The 25,877-nt window shown below is 52.1% G+C and overlaps 1 protein-coding gene across 3 annotated transcripts; it reads left to right on the top strand.

The window, feature by feature from the left end:
• The first annotated feature begins 895 nt into the window (after positions 1–895).
• Positions 896–25,826, top strand: NLRX1 (NLR family member X1). Of its 3 annotated transcripts, none has more exons than XM_036324030.1 (10): positions 896–1,150; positions 8,191–8,315; positions 9,107–9,176; positions 9,922–10,010; positions 10,486–11,105; positions 11,672–12,493; positions 22,601–23,196; positions 23,474–23,560; positions 24,236–24,487; positions 24,864–25,826. In XM_036324030.1, the coding sequence occupies exons 2-10, from the start codon at positions 8,246–8,248 to the stop codon at positions 25,183–25,185; spliced, it is 2,928 nt and encodes a 975-aa protein (XP_036179923.1). In that variant the 5' UTR covers positions 896–1,150; positions 8,191–8,245; the 3' UTR covers positions 25,186–25,826. The 3 variants fall into 3 exon arrangements, with proteins under 3 accessions (XP_036179923.1, XP_036179921.1, XP_036179922.1); XM_036324028.1 differs by having other exon boundaries at positions 896–1,199; XM_036324029.1 differs by lacking the exon at positions 896–1,150 and adding an exon at positions 1,755–1,802.
• The last annotated feature ends 51 nt before the right edge of the window (positions 25,827–25,877 follow it).

The following is a 25,877-nucleotide window of genomic DNA, read 5'->3' as shown; positions in this document are numbered from 1 at the left end:
ATCGATGAGAGAGAAACACATCATCTGGTTGCCTCCTGCATGCGCCCTGACCAGGGCCGGGGCTGGGGAGGAGCCTTTGACTGGAATCGAACCCAGGACCCTTCGGTCTGATGCTCCATCCACTGAGCCAAGCTGGTAGGGCCTGGACTTATTTCTTAGAATCCAGCTCAGCAGTATTCTCCTCTGCCAGAGGCAGTTAATGCCCCCCCATCCCCAGGACTTTCCTAAGCCCCTGTCTCCTCTGAAGGACCATCATCTGGGCCCCTGGAGGGGAGCTGCTGGAGTCTGTATGGTCCCTGCACCCCTTGTTCAGCACCACCCCAATACCATGTGTTCATCAGCACTGCCTTCGGTCTAGACCAGTGGTTCCCAGCCTTCTTCTGGCCATGCCCCACCTAAGCGCCTCTAAAATCCTGATGCCCCCGTGACATACAATTCTCATTCAAAAAGTGAGCTATTCACGTGCAGGAAGCCTAAAAGGCCATTAACTTGGTCTAAACAAGCTTCCAAAAAACAGGGCATCCATAAAAGAGAAAAATAAAAGAACAAAAGGACAGTTGAAGTACTGAGGAAGAAATTACTAAGAAATTATTGAAAAAAAAAATGAAGTGATATGAAAAAATAGAAAATGAAGTTTCAAAACATAATAGAGAACTGAAATGCATAAATATGTCAAAACATATATTTATATACTGTATATGAGGCCCCTAGAACCATAAGAAATGAAAAAATTCACTGTTAATAACTTATTTTCGAATTGCCCCCTTAACTATCAAATTGTGCCCCTGTGGGGCGTGTGCCCCACGCTGGGAACCGCTGGGCTACCTGAAGGGTGGCGACCACACAGCCCTGCCCCAGGAGCCCATGCGCTCCCCAGTGACACCTGTTCGTGCACACTGGCCGCGCGTGCTTGCATGTGGGCATGCCCTGCTGTGGTGGTGGGTGGCTCCTCCATCACGACAGGCCCGGGGTGTGTCCTGCATGGGAGCGGGTGGGGCTCTGAGGACCAGGAAGCTCCAGGGCTAGGCCGTGACTGGGTGCCACACAAGCCGCGCAGGTTGGGGTGGACGCGGCTGCTCTGGCCCCTTTCGTCCTCCTTCCTTGACCCAAGGGACCGGAAGCCGCGCAGAGGTCTGGTCTGCAGCGCCAGGTGCGGAAGGAAGGCGCCAACGAGCGCTTGACGGGGCCTCTGCCGGGAGGTAGGCTGCGGACTTGGAGAAGAGGCCAGAGGGAGGACCGCCTCGGCGCGGCGGGGCGCCCAGGGAGGCGCGACCCGATTCTGGTTCTGACTCTCGCTTCCCAGTCGGGCTCACCTGCGCGAGTCCTTGCCCCCTTCCATGCCGCGGCTCCTCCGGCTGTAAAATGGGCAAAACAACCAGCCCTCCCGGGAGGTGGTCGGTGAGGCCCCTGGGTGGCCTGGCGCTTGCAGCCTGCGGAGGCAGTCCTAGCAGCCGGGCCGCCCGGGGGAAGACCGGAGGGCGGGGCCGGGGCGCGCGGGGAGCCGTCCCCGCCCCGAGCCTGCTCTCCGGGCGCCGGTCCCGCCGCCGTCCGCCGGCCCCCAGGACCGAGGACCTGGGTCGCCTGGCCTCGCCCTCTCCCGTGCCCGCCGCCAGGGCCCGATGCCAGGCGGGCGGGCAGGACGCCGGGGACCGGCGCCAGTGGGAGACGCTGGCGGACGGCGGGACCCCGGGCCCCTGGGCGCGCGGGGCGTGGCCGGGCGGGGCGTGGCCTGGGCGGGGCGGGCGGGGCTGCGCAAGCGTCGTTGGAGTTCGGGCCGGAGGACGACGCTGCTCCGCCGAGCGGTGGGTGGGCTTCCGGGCCGGCTCTGTTCCCGGTCCGAAGCCGCGGGAACTGGGAGGCTATTGGGACCCAGTTTGGGGGAGGAGCGCTGGTCTGGGGAGCTCAGCCCTTGCACTTCCCCTGCCGAGTCCCCTCCTTTTCTCGCTGCCCCGACCCGGGGTGATCTTGGGAGCATTGCCCTTCCCGGCTTCTGCGAGTCCCCGCTTGAGTCGTGGCCCTGGGTCTGATTGGATCACCCCGAGCTAGTTTCCCAGCTTTCCTCGGCTTTCCAGGGCCTCTCTCAGGCCCCCTCCACCGCCCGGGTCACCACTGGTTGGCCCCACCGGCGGTGGGCCTGGCGCAGCCAGTGCCCCTAAGTGTGCCCTGCCGGTGAGGAGCCATGTCTCTGGAAATCAGATGCCAAAGAGCAGCTGGCTCCGCGTCAGGGAGCCTAGAGGAACCAGGAGCGACTTTCCGGGAGACAGGACCTGTGGGCAGGGTCTTAAAAGATTGGGGAGGATGCTGACGGGGGAAAGAGGTCATTCCAATCTGGAGAAAGTGTATGAACACAGGAAGGTGCCAGCAAGAATTCAATGAACCTGGAAAGTGAGGTGCGGGTTGGGGCAAACTCAAAAACAGTTGGTGTGGGCCAGGTGTTTGTGCTCTATTTATAACCTAGGGTTTCAGGGAGCTGATTGGTGTCTGGGATGAGGGGTTGGAATGATATGAGACTGAAGAGAGGCCAGTAAGGGGGAGGGGTCCCCGGAAGTCTGCAGAAGGTCTGCATTCACACAGGGACAGTAGGGATAATGCAATCAGAACAGGCTGGCAAAGCCTGTTTCCACTGTAAAGGAGGGAGGGGGGATTTGCAGACAAAGAAGTCAGATTTCTAGTGTAAATCGTGAATGGGAAGGTTTGCAGTGAAGTCACTGAAAGGGGAGGGGAATGAGGAGTTTTGTTTTCCATGTGTGAAGTTTCAAGTATTGGCAGGATACTTGGAGATGTCAAGTAGGAAGTTCATTAACTTATTTTTTTAATTAAATCTTTATTGTTCAGATTATTACATTGGTTCCTCTTTTTTCCCACCATAACTCCCCTCCACCCAGTTCCTGCCCCACCCTCCGCCCTCATTCCCCACCCACTGTCCTCATCCATAGGTGCACGATTATTGTCCAATCTCTTCCCACACCCCCCACACCCCTTTCCCCCCAAGAATAGTCAGTCCATTCCCTTTCTATGTCCCTGATTCTATTATAATCACCAGTTCATACTGTTCATCAGATTATTTATTCACTTGATTTTTAGATTCACTTGTTGGTAGATGTGTATTTGTTGTTCATAATTTGTATCTTTACCTTTTTCTTCTTCTTCCTCTTCTTAAAGGATACCTTTCAGTATTTCATATAATCCTGGTTTGGTGGTGATGAAATCCTTTAGCTTTTCCTTATCTGTGAAGCTCTTTATCTGACCTTCACTTCTGAATGATAGCTTTGCTGGATAAAGTAATATTGGTTGTAGGTTCTTGGTATTCATCACTTTGAATATTTCTTGCCACTGACTTCTGGCCTGCAAAGTTTCTGATGAGAAATCAGCTGACAGTCGTATGGGTACTCCCTTGTAGGTAACTGAGTTTCTTTCTCTTGCTGCTTTTAAGATTCTCTCTTTGTCTTTTGCTCTTGGCATTTTAATTTTGATGTGTCTTGGTGTGGTCCTCTTTGGATTCCTTTTGTTTGGGGTTCTCTGAGCTTCCTGGACTTGGAAGTCTATTTCTTTCACCAGGTAGGGGAAGTTTTCTGTCATTATTTCTTCAAATAGGTTTTCAGTATCTTGCTTTCTCTCTTCTTCTGGCACCCCTATAATTCTGATGTTGGTACGCTTGAAGCTGTCCCAATGGCTCCTTACACTATCTTCGTATTTTCGGATTCTTTTTTCATTTTCCTTTTCCAGTTGGGTGTTTTTTGCTTCTTCATATTTCAAATCTTTGACTTGATTCTTGCGATCCTCTAGTCTGCTGTTGGGAGTCTGTATAATATTCTTTATTTCAGTCAGTGTATGCTTAATTTCTAGTTGTTCCTTTATCACAACATTGAGGGTCTCATTAGTTTTCTTGAGGATCTCACTACATTTATCGGGGGTTTCACCAGTCTTTTTGAGGGCCTTACTAAATTTATCAGCGGCTTCTAGACAGTTCTTTAAAGACCTTAAAAATGTGGTTTTGAACTCTATATCCAGCAGTTTGCTGTCCTCCATTTCTGTCATTTGTGTCCTGTTTCTTTGTCTTGGCATTTTTTATGCTTCGCTGTGTCAATAGAGTGACTTTCTGTGCTAAGTGTCCCAATTACCTGAGGTAGACACTCTTGGTGCACCCCCTTGTGGGCTTTGTGCACAGTCTTGTTGTAGTTAAGCCTTGATTGTTGTAGTTATCGCTGGGAGGAATTGACCTCCAGGCCAATTGGCTGTGAGAATCAGCTGTGTCTGCAGTGGGAGAACTTCTGTGCTGGAGACACCCCTCTGGGGAAAGACTTGCTTAAATGGGGCTTTGGTGCTCACTGAGTCTGCCCCCTGAGTGTGTCCTTTATGGTTCCACGGAGCTGCAAACTGGATGGTCCCACTCTGACCTCTGGGTTTCCTGGCTCCTGGATCTCTAGGGAGGTGCTAATCTAGCCTTTGCCTGAGGCTATCCAGGAAAAGCCTCCCTGCAGGGCTTGGGCGGGGCAGGTCCCACAGGATCAACAGGGCGGGGTTAACAGTTATGGCTGCTCTCAGTCTTGCCCTGAGAGGCTCTGCATCTCAGTGTCCCGGTAATCGCTGCAAGCCCCTCGGAGAGAAAGCTGCCCTCGGGTTCTGACCGATGCCAGACAGTCCTGCTTCTCCCGTATGAGTCTGGGTCCCTGGAGACTCGCCTGGAACTGGAGCTCAGAGCCTGAGACTTCCTCCTGATTGAAAACGACAACCACGCCCTCAGCCGCCAGCCCGCTCTGCATGCACCTCCGCACCTTAGTATTTTACTTCCATACTGCGCCTCCTCTGAGTCTCGGTATGCTTCTCTCTTTCCTTCTAGTTGTAGAATTTCCACTCAGCCAGCCTTCCTGTGGTTCTGGATGATGTCCGTTCCGTCTTTTAGTTGTATTTTTGAAGTGGTTGTTCGAGACAGCAAACTCCGGTGTTTACCTATGCCGCCATCTTGGTTTCTCCAACTTATTTTTTAAAATATATTTTATTGATTTTTTACAGAGAGGAAGGGAGAGGGATAGAGAGTTAGAAACATCGATGAGAGAGAAACATCGATCAGCTGCCTCCTGCACACCTCCTACTGGGGATGTGCCCGAAACCAAGGTACATGCCCTTGACCGGAATCGAACCTGGGACCTTTCATTCCACAGGCTGAGCTCTATCCACTGAGCCAAACTGATTAGGGCTCATTAACTTATTTTTTATTTGTTTAAACCTTCATTGTTGAGAGTATTACAGATGTCCCCCTATTACCTCCCCATTGCCCCCCTCTACTCTGTTCTTTCCCCATCCCAGTCCTTCACCATCCTATTGCCTGTGTCCACAGGTAATGCATATATGCATATAAGACCTTTGGTTAATCTCTTCCCATCCCCGCCCATCCCCCTTCTCTTTGAGATTAATCAATCTGTTCCATGCCTCTTGATTCTACTTTATTCATCTGTTTATTTTGCTCATTAGATTTCTTGTTCATTTATTTTTATTTTTTGATTCAGTTATTGGTAGATATGTATTCATTACCATTTTATTGTTCATATTTTTCTTCTTCTTTTCTTTTTCTTAAAGAATACCCTCCAACATTTCATATAATATTGGTTTGGTGGTGATGGACTCCTTTAGCTTTTTTTTTTGTCTGTGAAGATCTTTATTGGACCTTCAATTCTAAATGATAACTTTGCTGGGTAGAGTAATCGTGGTGGTAGGTCATTGCTATTCATCACTTTGAATATTTCTTGCCATTCCCTTCTGGCCTGCAAAGTTTCTGTTGAGAAATCAGCTGACAGTCATATGGGTACTCTCTTGTAGGTAACTAACTACTTTTCTCTTGCTGCTTTTAAGATTCTCTCTTTGTCTTTAGCCCTTGACATTTTAATTATGATGTGTCTTGGTGTGGGCCTCTTTGGGTCCTCTTGTTTAGGATTCGTTGTGCTTTCTGAACTTTAAGTCTATTTCTTTCACCAGGTAGGGGACGTTTTCTGTCATTATTTCTTCAAATAGGTTTTCAACATCTTGCTCTCTTTCTTCTCCTTCTGGCACCCCCATAATGCGAATGTTGGTACGCTTGAAGCTGTCTTCTGGAATTGGTAGAGTGGCCTTGTGTAGTAGGTGTCCTGTAGGGTGCAGTGGCTCAGCCTCCTCAGTCACCTGAGCTGGGCACTCTAGGTGTGTTCCTGTGTGAGCTGTGTTCACAGTCTTGTAGTTGAGCCTTGATTGCTGTTGGCAAGTGTCCCTGAGGGGAATTGGCCCCCAGACCAATTGATTGTGAGGACCAACTGAGTCTACAATGGAAGAGCTGCTGTGCAGGAGACACCCCTGTGGAGCAGGACTTGCTTCAGTTGGGCTTTGGTGCTCACTGAGTCTGCCTATTGAGTGTGTCACTGTGGATGTGTAGAGTTGTAATCTGCTATGGTCTGAAGCTGTCCACCAGGTACACTGGCTCTGGGACCTCCTGGGAGGTGCAAAGTCAGCCACTTCCTGGGGCTACCCAGTAGGAGCTGCAGAGAGATCTGCAGATGACTGCTACTTGTATTGGGCTTGTGAGGCCCAGCTATGAAGCAAGGCAGGCTGGTGCCAGTGCTGGGTCTTTGGTCTTTTATTGATAGGTTTGGGGCATGCTGACTCCAGCTGCTGCTTGTTTAAGAGATTTTAGCAATGTCTGAAGCCTGAGCTAGGACAGGCCATTCATATGGAAAAGCAGCTCCAAACTGCGTGGGTGGGGCTGAAAATTGGATGGGGTGGGGTCTCAGGGAGTCACTAGGATGGAGCAAACAGTGTACACCAGGCTGATGGAGACTCAAATATGGCTTCTAGTCAGCTCTACAACTGGGGAGGTCCCAGCATAGGAACAGTGACCCCTGTGAGCACCCCTGTCTTGGAGAAAGCTGCTTCTGAGTTCCTGCCCCATTGCCAGACAGTCCAGTTCCTCCCCTTATGTCTCTGGATTCCCCTAAAGCCGCTGCCGGGCTCTGGAGCTCAGAGGAAGCAGAGCATGTAAGTTAATATCTGGGCCCTTTAATAGGAGCACCTGGGACTCCAGCAACCTCCGTGTTACTCAGCCACAATCCCTGCTGGTTTTTACAGCCTGAAGTTATGGGGACTTCTCTTCCCAGCTCTGGAACTCTGGGCCGGGGGTATGGTGTGGGGCTCAGGCCCCCTGCTTCTCACAGGATGCCTTGGAGCTATCCCTCCCGATTAAAAAAATGCCATACATGGGTGCCAGACCAGCTCATTCTGTACCTCCACCCCTTCTATCAGTCTCAAAGCACTTTCTTCTTCTCTAATTGTAGGACTTCCATTCAGCCAGGTTTCAGGCAGTTCTGAATCATGGTTGTTCTGTATTTTAGTTGTAAATTTAAAAAAAAATTTAATTTATTTCAGAGAGGAAGGGAGAGGAAGATAGAAACATCAATGATGAGAGAGAATCATTGATTATCTGCCTTCTGCACATCCCTCAGTGGGGACTGAGCCCACAACCCAACCCAGGCATGAGCCCTTGACCAGCATTGAACTTGGGACCCTTCAGTTGGCAGGTTGACAATATCCATTGAGCCAAACTGGCTAGGGCTAATTGTAATTTTGATGTGGTTGTGGGAGATGGTGAGTACCAGCATTTACCTATGCTGCCATCTTGGTTCCCCTTATTTATTTATTATTATTATTATTATTTTTTTTTTAATTTATTTTATTTATTTATTATTTAGGCCAGCCTCAAAGGCAGCATACATAAATGTCACAGAGAAGATAAAGTCATAAACTGTGAAAACTCAGCTAAAAGGACCTGATACCTGGGGGGAGGGAATGCAGAGAAGAGTAGAAAATTATTACTGAAAAAGGTTGGCTTAGAAAAAACACTGGAAATGAACACAGGACTCATCTGAGCTTGCTGGCAGTCAAGCCAAAAAAAGGACCCCTACATTGGCCATTCACTAGGGTGAAACTCAGGAGAAAGACCTTCCTGAAGCCCCAGGGGAGAGGCACTAGGATGTAGGAGATAAAACGGATCACTCAGGTGGGGGATGTGGAAGAGGGAGGAGTTCTGAAGGCCAGGCCAGGGCTGTGGCAATTCTGACATTTCAGGAAAGGCTCATGCTTTCCTGAGGAGAAGGACTTTCCTTGGCTGCACAAGGAGGCGGGAGAGGGAAGGGCAAGCGCGGTCCATTCACACCATTCTTTTTACAGGGGAACAGGATAGAAGGTGGTGTGCCAACCCCTGGCTTGGACTGTCTCTTCTACCATGAGGTGGAGTCGCCATCTGCCCTGGGCCTTTTGGGGGCCTGGCCTGGCAAGAGCACCCCAGCCAGCAGGTAAGTGGGCAGCAGGGGTTTCTGTTTCTGCCTCTTGCTTCCTTTTGAGTCCAGATGGTGCCTCCAAGAGGGCAGGGATTCAGACGCCAGGGGTGCGAGTCCCAGCTCTGGGGTTCACTATCTGTTGGCCTTGGGCAAGTCACCTCATCTCTCTCAGCTTCCTTTTTCTCATCCTGAAATAGGAGAGTCAGCCTAGGTGAGGGTTCCTGTAGCTAAATAAGTCCAGGAACACTTGTCTGATTTCATTTTGTATTCAACAAATATATATATTTTAGTCCTCACCAATAATATTTTTCCATTGATTTCTATAGAGAGTATAAGGGAGGGAAGGTAGGGAGAGAGAGAGAGAGAGAGAAAGAGAAACATTGACATGAGAGAGACACATCGATTGGTTGCCTCTTGCACGCACCCAACTGGGGCTGGGGAACCTGCAACCCAAGGTATGCGCCTTTGACCAGGAATCTAACCCACGACCATCTGATGTGCAGGCCGACACTCTAACCACCGGCTAGGGCCAACAAATATTTTTTGAGTGCCTGCTGTGTGCCAAGTATATAATTGTGTAAAAAAAAGATGTGATCCTGCTCTTGTGGTGGGGTGGTGGTGGAAATGAATGTTAATCCAGTGGTCACAGGGTAGAATATAAAATTGCATCATAGCTGCTACAGAGGGTGGTACATGACGTGTAAGAGCAAATAAGGGGGGTTTGAGATAGACATGGGTCTGTGTCTTGGTGGGGAAATATGGGTGGGATCTGGATGCTATTTCTTCCTTCTCTCTTGTCTCTGCAGATGAAAATATCCCCTGGATGATCCACAGGAATTGGGCCCTTAAAGGCGGGTGTTCCCTTGGCCCCCCTAGGTGAGGCCTTGGTGTCATACCTTAGAACAGTGATTCTCAACCTGTGGGTCGCCAACCTGTGGGTCGAGACCCCTTTGGGGGTCGAACGACCCTTTCACAGGGGTCGCCTAAGACCATTGGAAAACACATATATAATTACATATTGTTTTTGTGATTAATCACTATGCTTTAATTATGTTCCATTTGTAACAATGAAAATACATCCTGCATATCAGATATTTACATTACGATTCATAACAGTAGCAACATTACAGATATGAAGTAGCAACGAAAATAATTTTATGGTTGGGGGTCACCACAACGTGAGGAACTGTATTAAAGGGTCGCGGCATCAGGAAGGTTGAGAACCACTGCCTTAGAATATACCTGGGCATAGCCGAGGAGCCTGGGAAGGGTCAGGACTGGGAGAGAGCACCAGGCTTAAGAGGAAGTTGCCTTGTATTATTTACAGCACAAGTCACGGTGGTCAACCAGTGGGTGGATCTGTGGGAGGTGGGTGGAGTCTGGCAGGGACCAGGCTGAATTCCTGAGTTCCAGACAGGCAGCTGTGGGGGGCTGGAGGGCGAGGGGTGAGACCTCAGTCTCTGGCAGGGGTGAGAGTCAGAGTCTTAACTTGGGTGTCCAGGTCTGGGCCTGGGTCTCAGGAAGCCAGAAGTTCCTCATTCCAAACAGGCATGGGCTCCACGCTTGTGCAGGGACTGAGCTCAGCAGCAAGCCCCAGCTCATCCCTTCTCCTTGCTCCCAGGGCCTTTACCCATCACTATGGAAGCTCAGTGGGCAGTGTTCCCCCGCCAGGGAGGCATGGACCGGTGTTACGGAGCATCTCTGCTGCTGGTAAAGAGATTGGTTCCTTGGCCAGCCTGAGGGGAGGGGCTGGCGGGGATCCCGGGTGGGGGTCGGGGGAGGGGTCTGGGGGAGAAGCAGGCAGGGAGAGAGGCATGGAGGACCCACCGCCCTCACCCATCACCCATCTGTCCGTGCATCCCTTCCTACAGCGCTCCTGCAATGCACACATGTGCAAAGCCCTGGGAAGGAGGTGCCATCCCTGCCTTTAACACACTGGGTCTAGCAGTTGGAAAAAGATTTCCCTTTAATCTCATTGTGAAGCCAGTGAACCCAGGCTCAGCATCCCTCATCCCCTGGCTCCCCACTTTCTGCCCCAGGGTTCCACCTTTCTAGACTGTCTTTTGAGGGATGCATGGCACCATCTGAGCGCCAGCACCTTCTGTGCTGTCTGACTCTGCAGCCTGACCCTCCCCCACTCCACCTGCCCCGTTTCCCAGCCCATTCCCTCTGCCTTCCCATCCAGAGGCCATCCAGCAGCACCGCCGGAACCTGGCTGAGTGGTTCAGCCGGCTGCCCCGGGAAGAGCGCCAGTTCGGCCCGACCTTCGCACTAGACACGGTGCATGTGGACCCCGTGGTCCGTGAGAGTGCCCCCGATGAGCTGCTTCGCCCGCCTTCGGAGCTTCGTTCCCCTTCGCAGCCACCCCCGGCCACGCGCCCCCCCCTGGCCCTGTCTCAGCTCTTTGACCCGGACGCCTGTGGGTGCCAGGTGCAGACGGTGGTCCTGTATGGCACCGTGGGCACCGGCAAGAGCACACTGGTGCGCAAGATGGTGCTGGACTGGTGCTACGGGCGGCTGCCAGCCTTCGAGCTGCTCATTCCCTTCTCCTGTGAGGACCTGTCGTCCCTGGGCCTGGCCCCGGCCTCCTTGTGCCAGCTGGTGGCCCGGCGCTACACGGCCCTGAAGGAGGTTCTGCCTCTGATGGCCGCAGCGGGCTCTCGCCTGCTGTTTGTGCTCCATGGCTTGGAGCGGCTCAACCTGGACTTCCGGCTGGCAGGCACGGGGCTCTGCAGTGACCCCCAGGAGCCAGCGGCGCCGGCTGCCATCCTCGTCAACCTGCTGCGCAAATACATGCTGCCCGAGGTGGGTGCCCCCCTGCCTGCCTCTCTGTCCCTGATTTGCCACCTACGAGTTTCTGTGTCTTCGGCCTGCATGGTTAAAATATGTATTTTTATTGATTTCATAGAGGGAGAGAGAGAGAGAAACATCAGTGATGAGAGACTCATTGATCTGCTGCTTCCTGCACACTCTACACCGGGGGCCAAGCCCACAACCTGGGCCTGTGCCCTGACCGGAATCCAACCGTGACCTCCTGGTTCATAGGTCGATGCTCAACCCCTGAGCCACACCAGCCAGGCTAGGCTAGCATATTGATTGGGGGGAGAGGCCCTGGGCGAGTTCACATCCTGGCCCCACCACCTCCCAGCTGTGTGTCTTTGAACAAGTCACCAACTTGCCACACTTCTTTCTGGTTTTTCTTCTTAGTTGTGCTGGTGGACGCTGTGCGCACAGTGCGCGGGCTCCTAGCAGGTGCGCGGCCATGGTTAGTTATCCTCATTACAGTCGCCGTCATTCCCACCCTGGGACACTCGGTCCTCAGGCGCTCCCGGGCTATAAGGGCTCTCTGACCCCCGCCTCTGCTCTTCCAGGCCAGCATCCTGGTGACCACCCGGCCCTCCGCCGTGGGCCGCATCCCCAGCAAGTACGTGGGCCGCTACGGCGAGATCTGCGGCTTCTCCGACACCAACCTGCAGAAGCTCTACTTCCAGCTGCGCCTCCACCAGCCGGACTGCGGGCCCGGCGCCGGGGGTGCGGGCGTCCCGGCCACGGCGGCGCAGCGGGACAGCCTAGTGGAGATGCTGTCCCGGAACCTGGAGGGTCACCACCAGATCACGGCCGCCTGCTTCCTGCCCTCCTACTGCTGGCTGGTGTGCGCCACCCTGCACTTCCTGCACGCGCCCACCCCGGCCGGCCAGACCCTCACCGGCATCTACACCAGCTTCCTGCGCCTCAACTTCGGCGGGGAGGTGCTGGCCAGCGGCGACCCCGCGCAGCTGTCGCTGATGGCCTACGCCGCCCGGACCATGGGCAAGCTGGCCTACGAGGGGGTGTCCTCCCGCCAGACCCGCTTCTCCGAGGAGGACGTGCGCGGCTGCCTGGAGGCGGGCGTCCGCACGGAGGAGGAGTTCCAGCTGCTGCACATCTTCCGCGGGGACGCCCTGCGCTTCTTCCTGGCCCCGTGCGTGGAGCCGGGGCACCCCGGCACCTTCGTGTTCACCGTGCCGGCCATGCAGGAGTACCTGGCCGCCCTCTACATTGTGCTGGGCTTGCGCAAGACCACGCTGCAGCGGGTGGGCAAGGACGTGGCCGAGCTGGCGGGCCGCGTCGGGGAGGACGTCAGCCTGGTCCTGGGCATCGTGGCCAAGCTGCTGCCGCTGCGGATCCTGCCCGTGCTCTTTAACCTGCTGAAGGTAACACCAGCGCGGCCCCCAGCGGCCTCCTGCTTCCCTCCCGGAAGGAAAGGGCTGCTCCTGCAGAGCCCGGAGCCCTTCCTTCGGCTCTGGTTTCAGATTTGGGCAATGTGGCTTTATTTTATTTTATATTTTACTTTATATTTTATTTTATTTTATTGCTTTGAGAGAGGAAGGGAAAGGGAGAGAGAAGCATTGATAGGCTGCCTCCTGCTCGCCCCACCCTGGGGACCTAGCCCGCATTCTGAGCATGTGCCCTGACAGGGAATCAATGCCCACCACTGAGCTGTCCCAGCCAGGTCAGTGTGGCTTTAGTGGGACTGGGGCGTTAAGAAGGGCGGAGAGAAGCCACAGGCTGGGAGGGGAATTTGAGGATGCAGGGACTTTATTTATTTATTTATTTTTAAAATCTTTATTGTTAAAAGTATTACATATGTCCCCCTTTCCCTCCCATTGCTCCCCTCCAGTTCACCCCTGCCCCCCCTCCAGACCTTCACCAGCCCATTGTCTGTGTCCATGGTCCCTGGTTGATCACCTCCCACCCACCCAGCCTCCCCCGCCTTCCCTCTGAGATTCCGCACTCTGTTCCCTGCTTCCATGTCTCTGGGTCCCCTCTGTCCATCAGTTTATTTTGTTGATTAGATTCCACATGTGAGTGAGATCAGTGACACTTGTCTTTCTCTGACTGACTTCTGTCACTCAGCATGATACTCTCCAGGCCCCTCCATGCTGCCTCACAGGGTAAGAGACCCTTCTCTTTTACTGCTGCACAGTGTTCCATGGCGTAAATGTACCCCAGCTTGTTATCCGCTCGTCTGCTGATGGGCCCTTGGGCTGTTTCCAGGTCTTAGCTATTGTGAATTGTGCTGAGGGTGCAGGGACTTTAATAACAACCCTACAGTTCTAAGATGGTTTTCTTCCACACCTCTGCTCCTAGCCCCTATTTCTGGAAGGTTATTGAATTTGGTGGCATATAATCTTTCATAATAGTCTAGCATGATCCTTTGTATATCTGTGATGTCTGTGGTGACTTCTCTCATTTCCGATTTTGTTTATATGGATCTTTTCGCTTTTTTCCTTAGTGCAGTGGTTCTCAACCTGTGGGTTGCGAACCCTTTGGCCGTCGAACGACCCTTTCACAGGGGTCGCCTAAGACCATCCTGCATATCAGATATTTACATTACGAATTATAACAGTAGCAACATTGCAGTTATGAAGTGGCAATGAAAATAATTTTATGGTTGGGTCACAACATGAGGAACTGTATTTCAAGGGCCAGAGGTTGAGAACCACTGCCTTAGTGAATCTAGCCAGGGGGTTTGTCAATTTTATTAATCTTAAAAACAAAACAAAACAGCTCTTCATTTTATTAATTTTTTTGTATAGTCTTTCTGTTCTCTATTTCATTCCATTCTACTCTAATTTTTTTTTTATTGTTTAAAGTATTACAAAAAAGTATTACATATGTCTCCTTTTTTTCCCCCCGCCCATGACACTCCCCTGGCCTCCCCTACCCCCCAGTGTCTTATGTCCATTGGTTATGCTTATATGCATGCATACAAGTCCTTTGGTTGATCTCTTACCCACCCCCCTCCTGCCCTCCCACCCTCCCCGGCCTTCCTGCTGTAGTTTGACAGTCTGTTCGAGGCAGCTCTGCCTCTGTATCTATTTTTGTTCATAAGTTTATAATGGTCTTTATTATCCAGAAATGAGTGACATCATGTGGTATTTTTCCTTCATTGACTGGCTTATTTCACTTAGCATAATGCTCTCCAGTTCCATCCATGCTGTTGCAAATGGTAAGAGTTCCTTCTTTTTTATAGCAGCATAGTATTCCATCGTGTAGATGTACCACAGTTTTCTAATCCATTCATCTGCTGATGGGCACTTAGGCTGTTTCCAGATCTTAGCTATGGTGAATTGTGCTGCTATGAACATAGGGGTGCATATATCCTTTCTGATTGGTGTTTCTGGTTTCCTGGGATATATTCCTAGAAGTGGGATCACAGGGTCAAATGGGAGTTCCATTTGTAGTTTTTTGAGGAAACTCCATACTGTCTTCCATAGTGGCTGCACCAGTCTGCATTCCCACCAGCAGTGCACAAGTGTTCCTTTTTCTCCACATCCTCTCCAGCACTTGTCGTTTGTTGATTTGTTGATGATAGCCAGTCTGACAGGTGTGAGATGGTACCTCATTGTTGTTTTGATTTGCATCTCTCGGATGATTAGTGACTTTGAGCATGTTTTCATATGTCTCTTGGCTTTCTGAATGTCCTCTTTTGAAAGGTGTCTATTTAGATCCTTTGCCCATTTTTTGATTGGATTGTTTATCTTCCTTTTGTTAAGTTGTATGAGTTCCCTATAAATTTTGGAGATTAGGCCCTTATCAGATATGACATTGGCAAATATGTTTTCCCACACAGTGGGTTTTCTTGTTGTTTTGTTGATGGTTTCTTTTGCTGTGCAGAAGCTTTTTATTTTGATGTAGTCCCATTTGTTTATTTTCTCTTTAGTTTCCAATGCGCTAGGAGCTGTATCGGTGAAGAAATTGCTTCGGCATATGTCTGAGATTTTGTTGCCTTTGGATTTTTCTAGTATTTGTATGGTTTCCCATCGTATATTTAAGTCCTTTATCCATTTTGAGTTTATTTTTGTGTATGGTGTAAGTTGGTGGTCTAGTTTCATTTTTTTGCATGTATCTGTCCAATTTTCCCAACACCATTTATTGAAGAGACTATCTTGACTCCATTGTATGTTCTTGCCTCCTTTGTCAAATATTAATTGAGCGTATTGGATAGGGCTGATTTCTGGGCTCTCTATTCTATTCCATTGATCTATATGTCTGTTCTTGTGCCAGTACCAGGCAGTTTTGAGAACAGTGGCTTTGTAATACAGCTTGATATCTGGTATTGAGATCCCACCTACTTTGTTCTTTCTCAGGATCGCTGCAGCTATTCGGGGTCGTTTTTTATTCCAGATGAATTTTTGGAGAGTACGTTCTAGGTCTGTGAAAATATGCCATTGGTATTTTAATGGGAAGTGCGTTGAATTTATAGAGTGCTTTGGGCAGTATGGACATTTTAATGATGTTGATTCTACCAATCCAAGAACATGGTATGTTTTTCCATCTCTTTATGTCTTCCTCTATCTCTTTTTTCAACGTCCTGTAGTTTTCTGAGCAGAGGTCTTTTACCTCTTTAGTTAAGTTTATTCCTAGGGAGCTTAATTTTTTTGGTGCGATGGTAAACGGGATTGTTTTTATAATCTCTCTTTCTGAAAGTTCACTATTGGTGTCTACTCTAATTTTTATTATTTCCTTTTTTCTGCTGACTTTGGGTTGCTTTTATTCTTCTTTTTATAGTTCTTTAAGATGTGAAGTTAGGTTATTTACTTGGGATTTCTCTTATTTCTTGAATAGGCTTGTAATGATTTGAACTTCCCTCTTATTACTGCTTTTGCTGCATCCCAGAAGTTTTGTTTTTTTTTTCTCATATATTTTATTGACTTTTCACAGAGAGGAAGGGAGAGGGATAGAGAGCCAGAAACATCGATGAGAGAGAAACATCGATCAGCTGCCTCCTGCACGCCCCCTACTGGGGATGCACCCACAACCAAGGCACATGCCCCTGACCAGAATTGAACCTGGGATCCTTCAGTCTGCAGGCCGATGCTATCCACTGAGTTAAACCAGTCAGGGCTCCCAGAAGTTTTTTAAAAAATATATTTAAATATATGTTCTTTGTTTCAGGTAGAGTAACTCCCTTGAGTTTTTCCTGCAATGAAGGTTTTTCTGGTGATAAAATCCCTCAGCTTCTCTATGTCTGGGGTCGTGTTTATTTCTCCTTCATATTTAAAGGATTATTTTGCTGGATATATTATTCATGGCTGGTAATTTCTCTTTCAGACATTTTAATATTTGGTTCCACTCTCTTCTGGCTTGTAGAGTTTCTGCTGAGAAGTCAGATAAAGTTCTGATGGGTTTTCCTTTGTAGGTCCCTTCCTTCTTTTTCCTGGCTGTTTTAAGAAGTTTTTCATTGTCACTGATTTTTGACAGTTTTAATATAAAGTGCCTTGGAGAGGGCCTCTTTGGATTGAGGTAACCAGGGTTTTGTTTGCTTCTTGGATTCAAGGATTCAGTTCTTGCCATAGGTTGGGAAGTTCTCACCCACTGTTTGTTTAAATAGACTCTCCATTCCCCTCTTCCTCTTCCAGAATTATTCTAATATTGCTTTTTCTTTTCTTTCTTTCTTTTTTTGTTTGTTTGTTTGTCTTTTGTTGTTTTTTTTTGTTGTTTTTTTCAGTTTTAATTAAATCTTTATTGTTCAGATTATTACATTTGTTCCTCTTTTCCGCCCCCATAACTCCCCTCCTCCCAGTTCCCGCCCCACCCTCCGCCCTCACTCCCCACCCACTGTCCTCATCCATAGGTGCACGATTTTTGTCCAGTCACTTCCCGCATCTCCCACACCCCTTTCCCCCCCAAGAATAGTCAGTCCATTCCCTTTCTATGTCCCTGATTCTATTATAATCACCAGTTCATTCTGTTCATCAGATTATTTATTCACTTGATTCTTAGATTCACTTGTTGATAGATGCATATTTGTTGTTCATAATTTGTATCTTTACCTTTTTCTTCTTCTTCCTCTTCTTAAAGGATACCTTTCAGCATTTCATATAATCCTGGTTTGGTGGTGATGAACTCCTTTAGCTTTTCCTTATCTGTGAAGCTCTTTATCTGACCTTCACTTCTGAATGATAGCTTTGCTGGATAAAGTAATCTTGGTTGTAGGTTCTTGGTATTCATCACTTTGAATATTTCTTGCCACTCCCTTCTGGCCTGCAAAGTTTCTGTTGAGAAATCAGCTGACAGTCGTATGGGTATTCCCTTGTAGGTAACTGATTTTCTTTCTCTTGCTGCTTTTAAGATTCTCTCTTTGTCTTTTGCTCTTGGCATTTTAATTATGATGTGTCTTGGTGTGGTCCTCTTTGGATTCTTTTTGTTTGGGGTTCTCTGCGCTTCTTGGATCTGTAAGTCTATTTCTTTCACTAGGTAGGGGAAGTTTTCTGTCATTATTTCTTCAAATAGGTTTTCAATATCTTGCTCTCTCTCATCTTTTGGCACCCCTATAATTCTGATGTTGGTATGCTTGAAGCTGTCCCAGAGGCTCCTTACACTATCTTCATATTTTCGGATTCTTTTTTCATTTTGCTTTTCCAGTTGGCTGTTTTTTGCTTCTTCGCATTTCAAATCTTTGACTTGATTCTTGAGCTCCTCTGGTCTGTTGTTGGGAGTCTGTATAGTATTCCTTATTTCAGTCGGTGTATGCTTAATTTCTAGTTGGTTCTTTATCACAACATCGAGGGTCTCATTAGATTTCTCGAGGATCTCATTAAGTTTATCGGTGGCTTCTAGACAGTTCTTGAGAGACCTTAAAAGTGTGGTTCTGAACTCTATATCTTCCATTGACAATTTTGTCCTGTTTCTTTGTCTCCGCATTTTGTTATGCTTTCTTGGTGCACCCCCTTGTGGTCTTTGTGCGCAGTCTTATAGGTAAGCCTTGATTGTTGTAGCTAATACTAGGGGGGATTTGACCTCCAGGCCAAGTGGCTGTGAGAATCAGCTGTGTCTGCAGTGAGAGAACTTCTGTCCTCTAGGGAGGTGCTGATCTGGCGTTTGCCTGAGGCTATCCGGCAAATGCCTCTGTGCAGGGCTTGGGCGGGGCGGGTCGCACAGGATCAACAGGGTGGGCCCGAGAGAGCAGTTATGGCGGCTCTCAGTCCTGTCCCCAGGGGCTCTGCCTCTCTGAGTCCCAGCAACCGCTGCAAACCTCGGAGAGAAAGCTGCACTTGCTCCGACCGAAGCCAGACAGTCCCGCTTCTCCCGTTTGAGTCTGGGTCCCTAAAGACTCGCCCGGATCTGGAGCTCAGAGTCTGCGACTCCCTCCCGATTGAAAACGCCAACCGCGCCCTCCGCCGCCAGCCCGCTCCGCGCACTCCACACCTCAGAATTTGACTTCAGCACTGCGCCTCCTCTGAGTGTCCGTATGCGTTTCTCTTTCCTCCTAGTTGTAGGACTTCCACTCAGCCAGCGTTCCTGTGGTTCTGGGTGATGTCCGTTCCGTCTTTTAGTTTCACTTTTGAAGTGGTTGTTCGAGGCAGCAAACTCCGGCATTAACCTATGCCGCCATCTTGGTTCTCTGAACGTGGGATATATTTGAATGTAATATTGCTTTTTCTGATGGAGTCAGAGAGTTCTCATAGAGCTCTTTCACTTTTCTTTTTAATATTTTTTTTTATTGATTTCGGAAAGGAAAGGAGAGGGAGAGAGAGATGGAAACATCAATGAGTGAGTCATTGATTGGCTGCCTCCTGCACGCCCCACACTGGGGATCGAGCCTGCAACCCAGGAATGTGCCCTTGACCAGAATCGAACCCGGGACCTTTCAGTCCTCAGGCCAACGCTCTACCCATTGAGCCATTTTTCTTTATGGTCAGGTCTGTCTTCTTTCTTCTGCGTCATTCCTAGATTCCTATCTTGATATCACTAATTCTTTCCTCCGTCTGGTTGGCTCTGTTTTCTGTGTTTAGTAGTTCACTTTTAAAATATGTACATATTCTCTGCCGAAACCGGTTTGGCTCAGTGGATGGAGCGTCGGCCTGCGGACTGAGGGGTCCCGGGTTCGGTTCCGGTCAAGGGCATGTACCTGGGTTGCGGGCACATCCCCAGTGGGAGATGTGCAGGAGGCGGCTGATCGATGTTTCTCTTCCATCGACGTTTCTAACTATCTCTCTCCCTTCCTCTCAATAAAAATCAATAAAATATATTTAAAAAAATAATAATAATAAAATAGGAATATATTTTTATTGATTTCAGAGAGGAAGGGAGAGGGATAGAGACCCCCACTGTGGATCAAGCCTGTAATCTGGGCATGTGCCCTTGGCTGGAATCAAACCCGGATGCTTCAGTCTGCAAGCTGACGCTATCCTCTGAGCCAAACCTGCTAGGGCAAGTAGTTTACGTTTAATCTCCTTAATTGCATGCTTCATTTCCAGGATTTCTGATTATTTTTTTTCTTAAATTTTTTTTTATTGATTTTAGAAAGAGAGAAATGAGAGGGAGAGGGAGAGATAGAAACATCAATGATGAGAGAGAATCACTGATTGACTGTCTCTTTCACACCCCCTACTGGGGATTGAGCTGGCAACCTGGGCATGTATCCTGACCGAGTATAGAACCATGACCTCCTGACTCATGGTTTGACGCTCAACCACTGAACCACAGAACCACATTGATCCTTTTTTAAAGTTTCAATCTCTTTGGTAAAGTACTTGTTTTGTTCATTGATTTGTTTTCTGAGTGCATTGAATTGCCTGTCTAATCTGTGTCATTTATGTCACATTCCATGTGTTCCAGCTTTCTGGGGATTTTTCCTTTCCTGTCTGACCATCCTCGTCACCGTGGTGATGGTATTTGCTGTTCTCCTTTGCCTCTACTGGTACCTTTTCTTTCTTTTTATTTTTTTAAATATATTTTATTGATTTTTTTTACAGAGAGGAAGGGAGAGAGATAGAAGGGAGAGAGATAGCCAGAAACACATCCATGAGAGAGAAACACCGATCAGCTGCCTCCTGCACACCTCCCACTGGGGATGTGCCTGCAACCCTTGACCAGAATCGAACCTGGGACCTTTCCGTCCGCAGGCCGACGCTCTAGCCACTGAGCCAAACCGGTTTCGGCTCTACTGGTACCTTTATATCTGTCTTATTAATACCCAATAGCCCCTTTCTCTGCAGAGGTCTTTCTATTATTTTCCAGTAGATGGCGCTGGATCGCAATATTTTTTACCTCTGTGATCTCCCAGTCTTGAACTCCATGGCTTCCAAAGACAGTGCAGCGGTGCTGCTTGGAGGTGGTGTTTGTTTTGCCCTTACTGTAATGGTGACCCCTGACCTCCGTAGGGTCCCATTCTAAGCACCCCCCTGGGGATCAGTCACAGAGGGAAACAGCGGCTCTACTGTAGCAGCTCTTGGTCTGCAGATAATATGCTCCTGGACCCAACTCCAAGGGCACCGGGAGACGAGTACTGGGAGTCCAAGTGGCAGCGGGGCTCTGTGGTTCCGTTTCTTTGTCTGAAACACCACCACCTGGCCCAACTGTGGGGAGTCGCAGGGCAGAAACCTGTGCTCTGTGAGGCGTCTGCTGGCTCAGTCACTCGCTCCACTGGCCCTGCCCGGCTGCCCGCTCCTCCCAGCAGAAGGAAATGCCTGCTACTGCCCACTTCCTCTCTTTTCCAGGCCGAGCAGCGAGCTCCCACCTGCAGGGGCTGTGTCTGCGGCTCCATCTGCATTTTCCTCCCTTCTCATCTCCCTGTTCATTCCTGGTTGCCCACCTTTATTATTATTTTTTTAAATATATTTTTGTTGATTTCAGAGAGGAAGGAGAGGGAGAGAGAGAGAGACACATCAATGATGAGAGAAAACCATTGATTGGCTGCCTCCTGTACGCCCCACACTGGGGATTGAGCCCACTACCTGGGTGTGTGCCCTGACCAGGAATCCAACTGTGACCTCCTGGTTCATAGGTCCACGCTCAACCACTGAGCTGCGCTGGCCGGGCCTGGTTGCCCACCTTTAGAAGTTCATGGCGAGGGTCTCTCAGGCTGCGTCTGCGTTGAGCAGGGGCTTTTGTTGAATTATAGTTGGTTAACTTGTTGAGGTTTCAGGGGGAGAGGCCAAGGGGATCGCTCATGCCACCATTCCTCCGACTCACTTCATCCTTATCTCTGCAATGGGGATGATAGAATCTGTCGCATTGCCTGATGGGAGGGCGAAACGCATCCATTTGCATAGTGAGGATGCTATTTAATTTTTAAACATAAAAACAGGCTCAGCCGCCCGCCCCTTCTCACACCATCTCCTCAGACGGGCGGTAACAGCTGGGGCTGCCCACCCTTCGAGGATGTGCTTGCCTCACCGACTGCAGTGGGAGACTGGTCCCCTGGAGGGCTCAGCACCCCTCCACTGTAGAGTCAGGATTCTTAGCCCCACGCTCAGAGGGAGGCCTGCCTAGCAGAGGGCATTTCCATCTGCTTCTTCACGACCCGAGGGGAACATTTCCTTATCCCAACACCAGATTAGGGTCAGTACAAGAGCACTACCCTCCATGGCCGGAGCCTCGCCTGGAAAAAGTGAAAAAAATAAAACCATACTTTAGAGGAGGTGCCATAGCACCCCTGGTGGCACCCCGAGCAAGGGCCTCCTGTCCTTTTGGAACAATTGCAGGGACGAGCGGTGGGGCTGCAGACATCCCCAACATTCCTCCCTTCAGTGAATATTTGCGTGCCTGCCGTGTGCCAGGCGCTGTGCTAGATTCTAAGAAAAACCAGTTAATAGAACCCCAGGTTTCTGCGTTTTCTCATCGTGCGGTCTGAACACAGACCCGTCAGCATCACCATGGAATGAGCACGCACGGTCAGGGCCGGCACAGCCCAGTGCCGGGCGCCGAGTGTCCGGGGCCTGGCCTCGGGTAAGGAAGCCTCTGTGCAGGGGGGCAGCCGCGCTGGTCCCTGAGGGTCCCCAGAGAGACTCGGCGGAGCACCTCTGAAGAGGAGAGAGCTTTGGAGGGGAGAAACCTCAGCATTGGAGAGGGAAGCAGCGTGGGTGAGGGTGCGACGCCTGTGATGAGGTTGGCAGGGACCAGTGATGCCGGCTGACGTAGGAGGGACGTGACATCAGTCGTCATTGCTCTGAGGATGATGCTGAAGATGGGGATGTAGTTATAATACCAGCGGCTCCACACTAACTGCACGCTATCTGCGGCTTCCTTCCCACCACCTCCTGGGCTGGACATGCACGGGGCTGGGAAGAAGAATGTGTGTCTGGGGGGCATGAGAACGCGGGCTGAGGGAGGACTCCGGGCAGATCACATGGGGCCCCGTTATGAACAGTTTCCTATTCTGTGCAGGCAGTGGGAGCCCCGGGAGGCGTCGCAGCCAGGCAGTCATGTGACCAGACAGACCACGCTGCGAGTGCAGGAGGGACGCCCGGCTGGGGCAGGCGGGGAGCCGGCACGCAGAGGCCGCAGCCCCTGCCCTCTTCCTCTCCCAGGTGGTCCCACGCGTGTTCGGGCGAGTGGTGGGGAAGAACCGCGAGGCGGTGGCCCAGGCCATGGTGCTGGAGATGTTCCGAGAGGAGGATTACAACAACGATGACGTCCTGGACCAGATGGGCGCCAGCATCCTGGGCATGGAGGGCCCCCGGCGCCACCCCGACGAGGCCCCCGAGGACGAGGTCTTCGAGCTCTTCCCCATGTTCATGGGGGGGCTGCTCTCTGCCCAGAACCGGGCCATGCTGGCCCAGCTGGGCTGCCCCATCAAGAACCTGGACGCCCTGGAGAATGCCCAGGCCATCAAGAAGAAGCTGGGCAAGCTGGGCCGGCGGGCGCTGCCCCCCTCGGAGCTCCTGGACCAGCTCTTCTTCCACTACGAGTTCCAGAACCAGCGCTTCTCTGCCGAGGTGCTCGGCTCCCTGCGCCGGCTCGACCTGGCGGGCGTGCGCATGACACCCCTCAAGTGCACGGTGGTGGCAGCTGTCCTGGGCAGCGGCAGGCATGCCCTGGACGAGGTGAACTTGGCCTCTTGCCAGCTGGACCCCGCTGGGCTGCGCACGCTCATGCCCGTCCTCTTGCGCGCCCGGAAGCTGGGGTGAGGACCTTGTGCTCGGGCATGAAGAGGAGAGGCTGGCGGGGCAGAGGTGGGAGGAGGAGGTGCCAGGGAGACCAGGGGCACTGAGGAAGGGCCACGGGCCGGATGGGGGTGGGGGTGTGGGTGTGGGTGTGGGTGTGGGTGGAGGGGGGATGAGCAGTAGGAGGGAGGACAGGTGTGGACTGCAGAGGCAGGATGGGGAGACAGGCCAGTGGATGGCCAGCCTCGGCTCAACTTCTCTGGTTTCTCCCTCCCATCGGGCCACCCTCTGCTCCAGCTTGCAGCTCAACAGCCTGGGCCCGGAGGCCTGCAGGGACCTCCGAGAGCTGCTGCTGCACGACCAGTGCCAAGTCACCACCCTGCGGTGAGCGCCTGGGTGGGGGGGCTGCGGGAGGACCGGCCATGCTGGTGGCCAGCTGAGGTCAGGGGTGTGCTCCACCTCAACACGCCTGGCACAGGCCCACTCCAGGTCCAGGACAAGCAGGAGGGCGGATGGGGTGAGATGCCACCAGCAACAGGTGCTAAGAGAGCCTCTCATGGGACTAAAGTCAGCCTGGGAAAGGGGTTGGAATGGAGCCCAGGCCAGTGGCTTGGTGACAGAGCCACTGATCCCGGGATGTGTGTTGCCTCACAAGGATGACCTTACGCTGGGCACTCCGTCGATGCTCCCAGAGTTGACTGACTTACTAGGAACCAGACTTCTGGGCTTCCGATTCCTGGTTGAAGTGAGGGGAGGCGAATGAGGAAAGAGAAAGGAGGGGGGCAAGAAGGATGGGGCAGCGGGCTCCGGGCTCCAGGGAGGAGGTGAGGGAAGAGGGGAAAGGGAGTCAGCAAGGGGAGAGGAGAGAGGAGGTGCGGAGAGAAGCCAGCTCCTGCCCTCTCCCTCTTCTGCAGGTACCACCCCTGCTAGTCTCCACCCTCCCTCCTGGGCCTGCAGTTCTGTGTCCAGGCTGGTCTCCACCCCAGGTTGCACCCTTTGGGCCCAAGCACGGGGTCTCTCCCACAGGCCCTTGTAACCTTGGGGTGCTTGTGGCTGCAGGCTGTCCAACAACCCGCTGACGGCTGCAGGGGTGGCCTCGCTGGTGGAGGGCCTGGCGGGAAACACCTCCCTGACACACCTGTCCCTGCTGCACACGGGCCTCGGGGACGAGGGCCTGGAGCTGCTGGCTGCCCAGCTGCAGCACAACCAGCGGCTCCAGGAGCTGAACGTGGCCTACAACGGCGCCGGTGACACCGCGGCCCTGGCTGTGGCCAAGGCGGCCTGGGAGCACCCCTCCCTGCAGCTGCTGCAGTGAGTCTTGCCCCTGCCCAGCCCCCAGCCCGAGCTGCTTCTCCTCCAATGTTCCTGCCCCGAGTGAGGGGCCTGGCCTCTCTGCCTGGCTCGGAGTGATGTCAACCCACCTGGAGCCAACCCTTCCCTGCTCTCCTTCCCCCATTTGTCCTGGGCTCCTGGTGGCCCCTTCCTAGTCCCTGGTCCCACTAAATTCTGCAGGCATCCCTGCCTCCCGTGGGCCACCACACTCCGGCTCGGGCTCATTGAAGACACACCCATCGTATTACACAGCGGTGGCTGAGCTGTGAGCCCCCCCCCCCTCTGTCCGCTCCCACCCTCTGCCCCTCCCTCTCAGAGCCCTGCTGATGGCACCGCCTCTGCTCTCTCCCGCCAGCCTCTACTTCAACGAGCTCAGCTCCGAGGGCCGCCAGTTGCTGCGGGACTTGGGGGACGCGGCGGAGGGCCGTGCCCGGGTGGTGGTGTCACTGACAGAGGGCACAGCAGTGTCGCGGTACTGGTCGGTGATCCTCAGTGAAGTCCAGCGGAACCTCCACAACTGGGATCGGGCCCGGGTCCGGCGCCATCTCCAACTCTTGCTGCGGGACCTGGAAGATAACCGAGGCGCCACCCTGAACCCATGGCGCAAGGCCCAGCTGCTGCACGTGGAGGGCGAGGTCACGGCGCTCCTGGAGCGGCTGGGGGGCCCTGGCAGCTGAGATGGGCTGCAGGCGCCTGGCCGGCGGCCCTCTCCCCGAGCCCCTGCCCGCCGTGGCCCCCTGCCTGGCCCTGCTGCTCGGTGAAGACTCCTGCGCGGCTGGAGGCAAGGACTGGCACAGCCGTCCCGCGCCCTCCGGGAGCTTGTCCAGCCCGTCCGCCCACGTCGGAGTGTCCAGGGCCACGAGGCACGCCTCCTCGCCAAGGGGCGGAAGGACGAGGACGTGGCATTTCCGTGGCTGAATTGCCCTGTGGCACCACCGCTTACCTGGCCCCTCTCTCCTCCCGAGGAGCCTCTGCCACCAGGGGGCGCACTTCTACTGTCTGCCCTGCCAGGGGTGCTGTCCAGATGTGCTGGGGGGCTCCACCCTTGCCTTCGTGCCTTGTGAGGACGCCCAGGGTCCCCGCAGCCCCTTCCTCTCCCGTGGGTGCTGCGCCACAGCCCTGCGCTCCTCTCCCCACAGGGGCCGTGCGCTCAGGGTCCCAGCGGCGGCCGCCCTGCTATTAAACGCTCCCACCGCTCAGGGCTCTGTGCGCGTCCTTCGGTCCTAGGTTCAAAGGCAATGAGGGCCGGGGGACCCCTTAAGATGTTGGGGTGTGGGGCTCCTACCGCCCCTTTCATGCACACTTACCCCAGGCGGGGAGCGGCAGTGGCTCCGGGAGGCGGGGGGGGGGGGGGGGGGGGGGACAGGCA

The sequence above is a fragment of the Myotis myotis genome, unplaced genomic scaffold (genome assembly GCF_014108235.1).
Source record: "Myotis myotis isolate mMyoMyo1 unplaced genomic scaffold, mMyoMyo1.p scaffold_m19_p_10, whole genome shotgun sequence".
In the NCBI taxonomy this organism is placed as follows: Eukaryota; Metazoa; Chordata; class Mammalia; order Chiroptera; family Vespertilionidae; genus Myotis; species Myotis myotis.
This window is presented reverse-complemented; position numbering and strand designations above follow the sequence as displayed.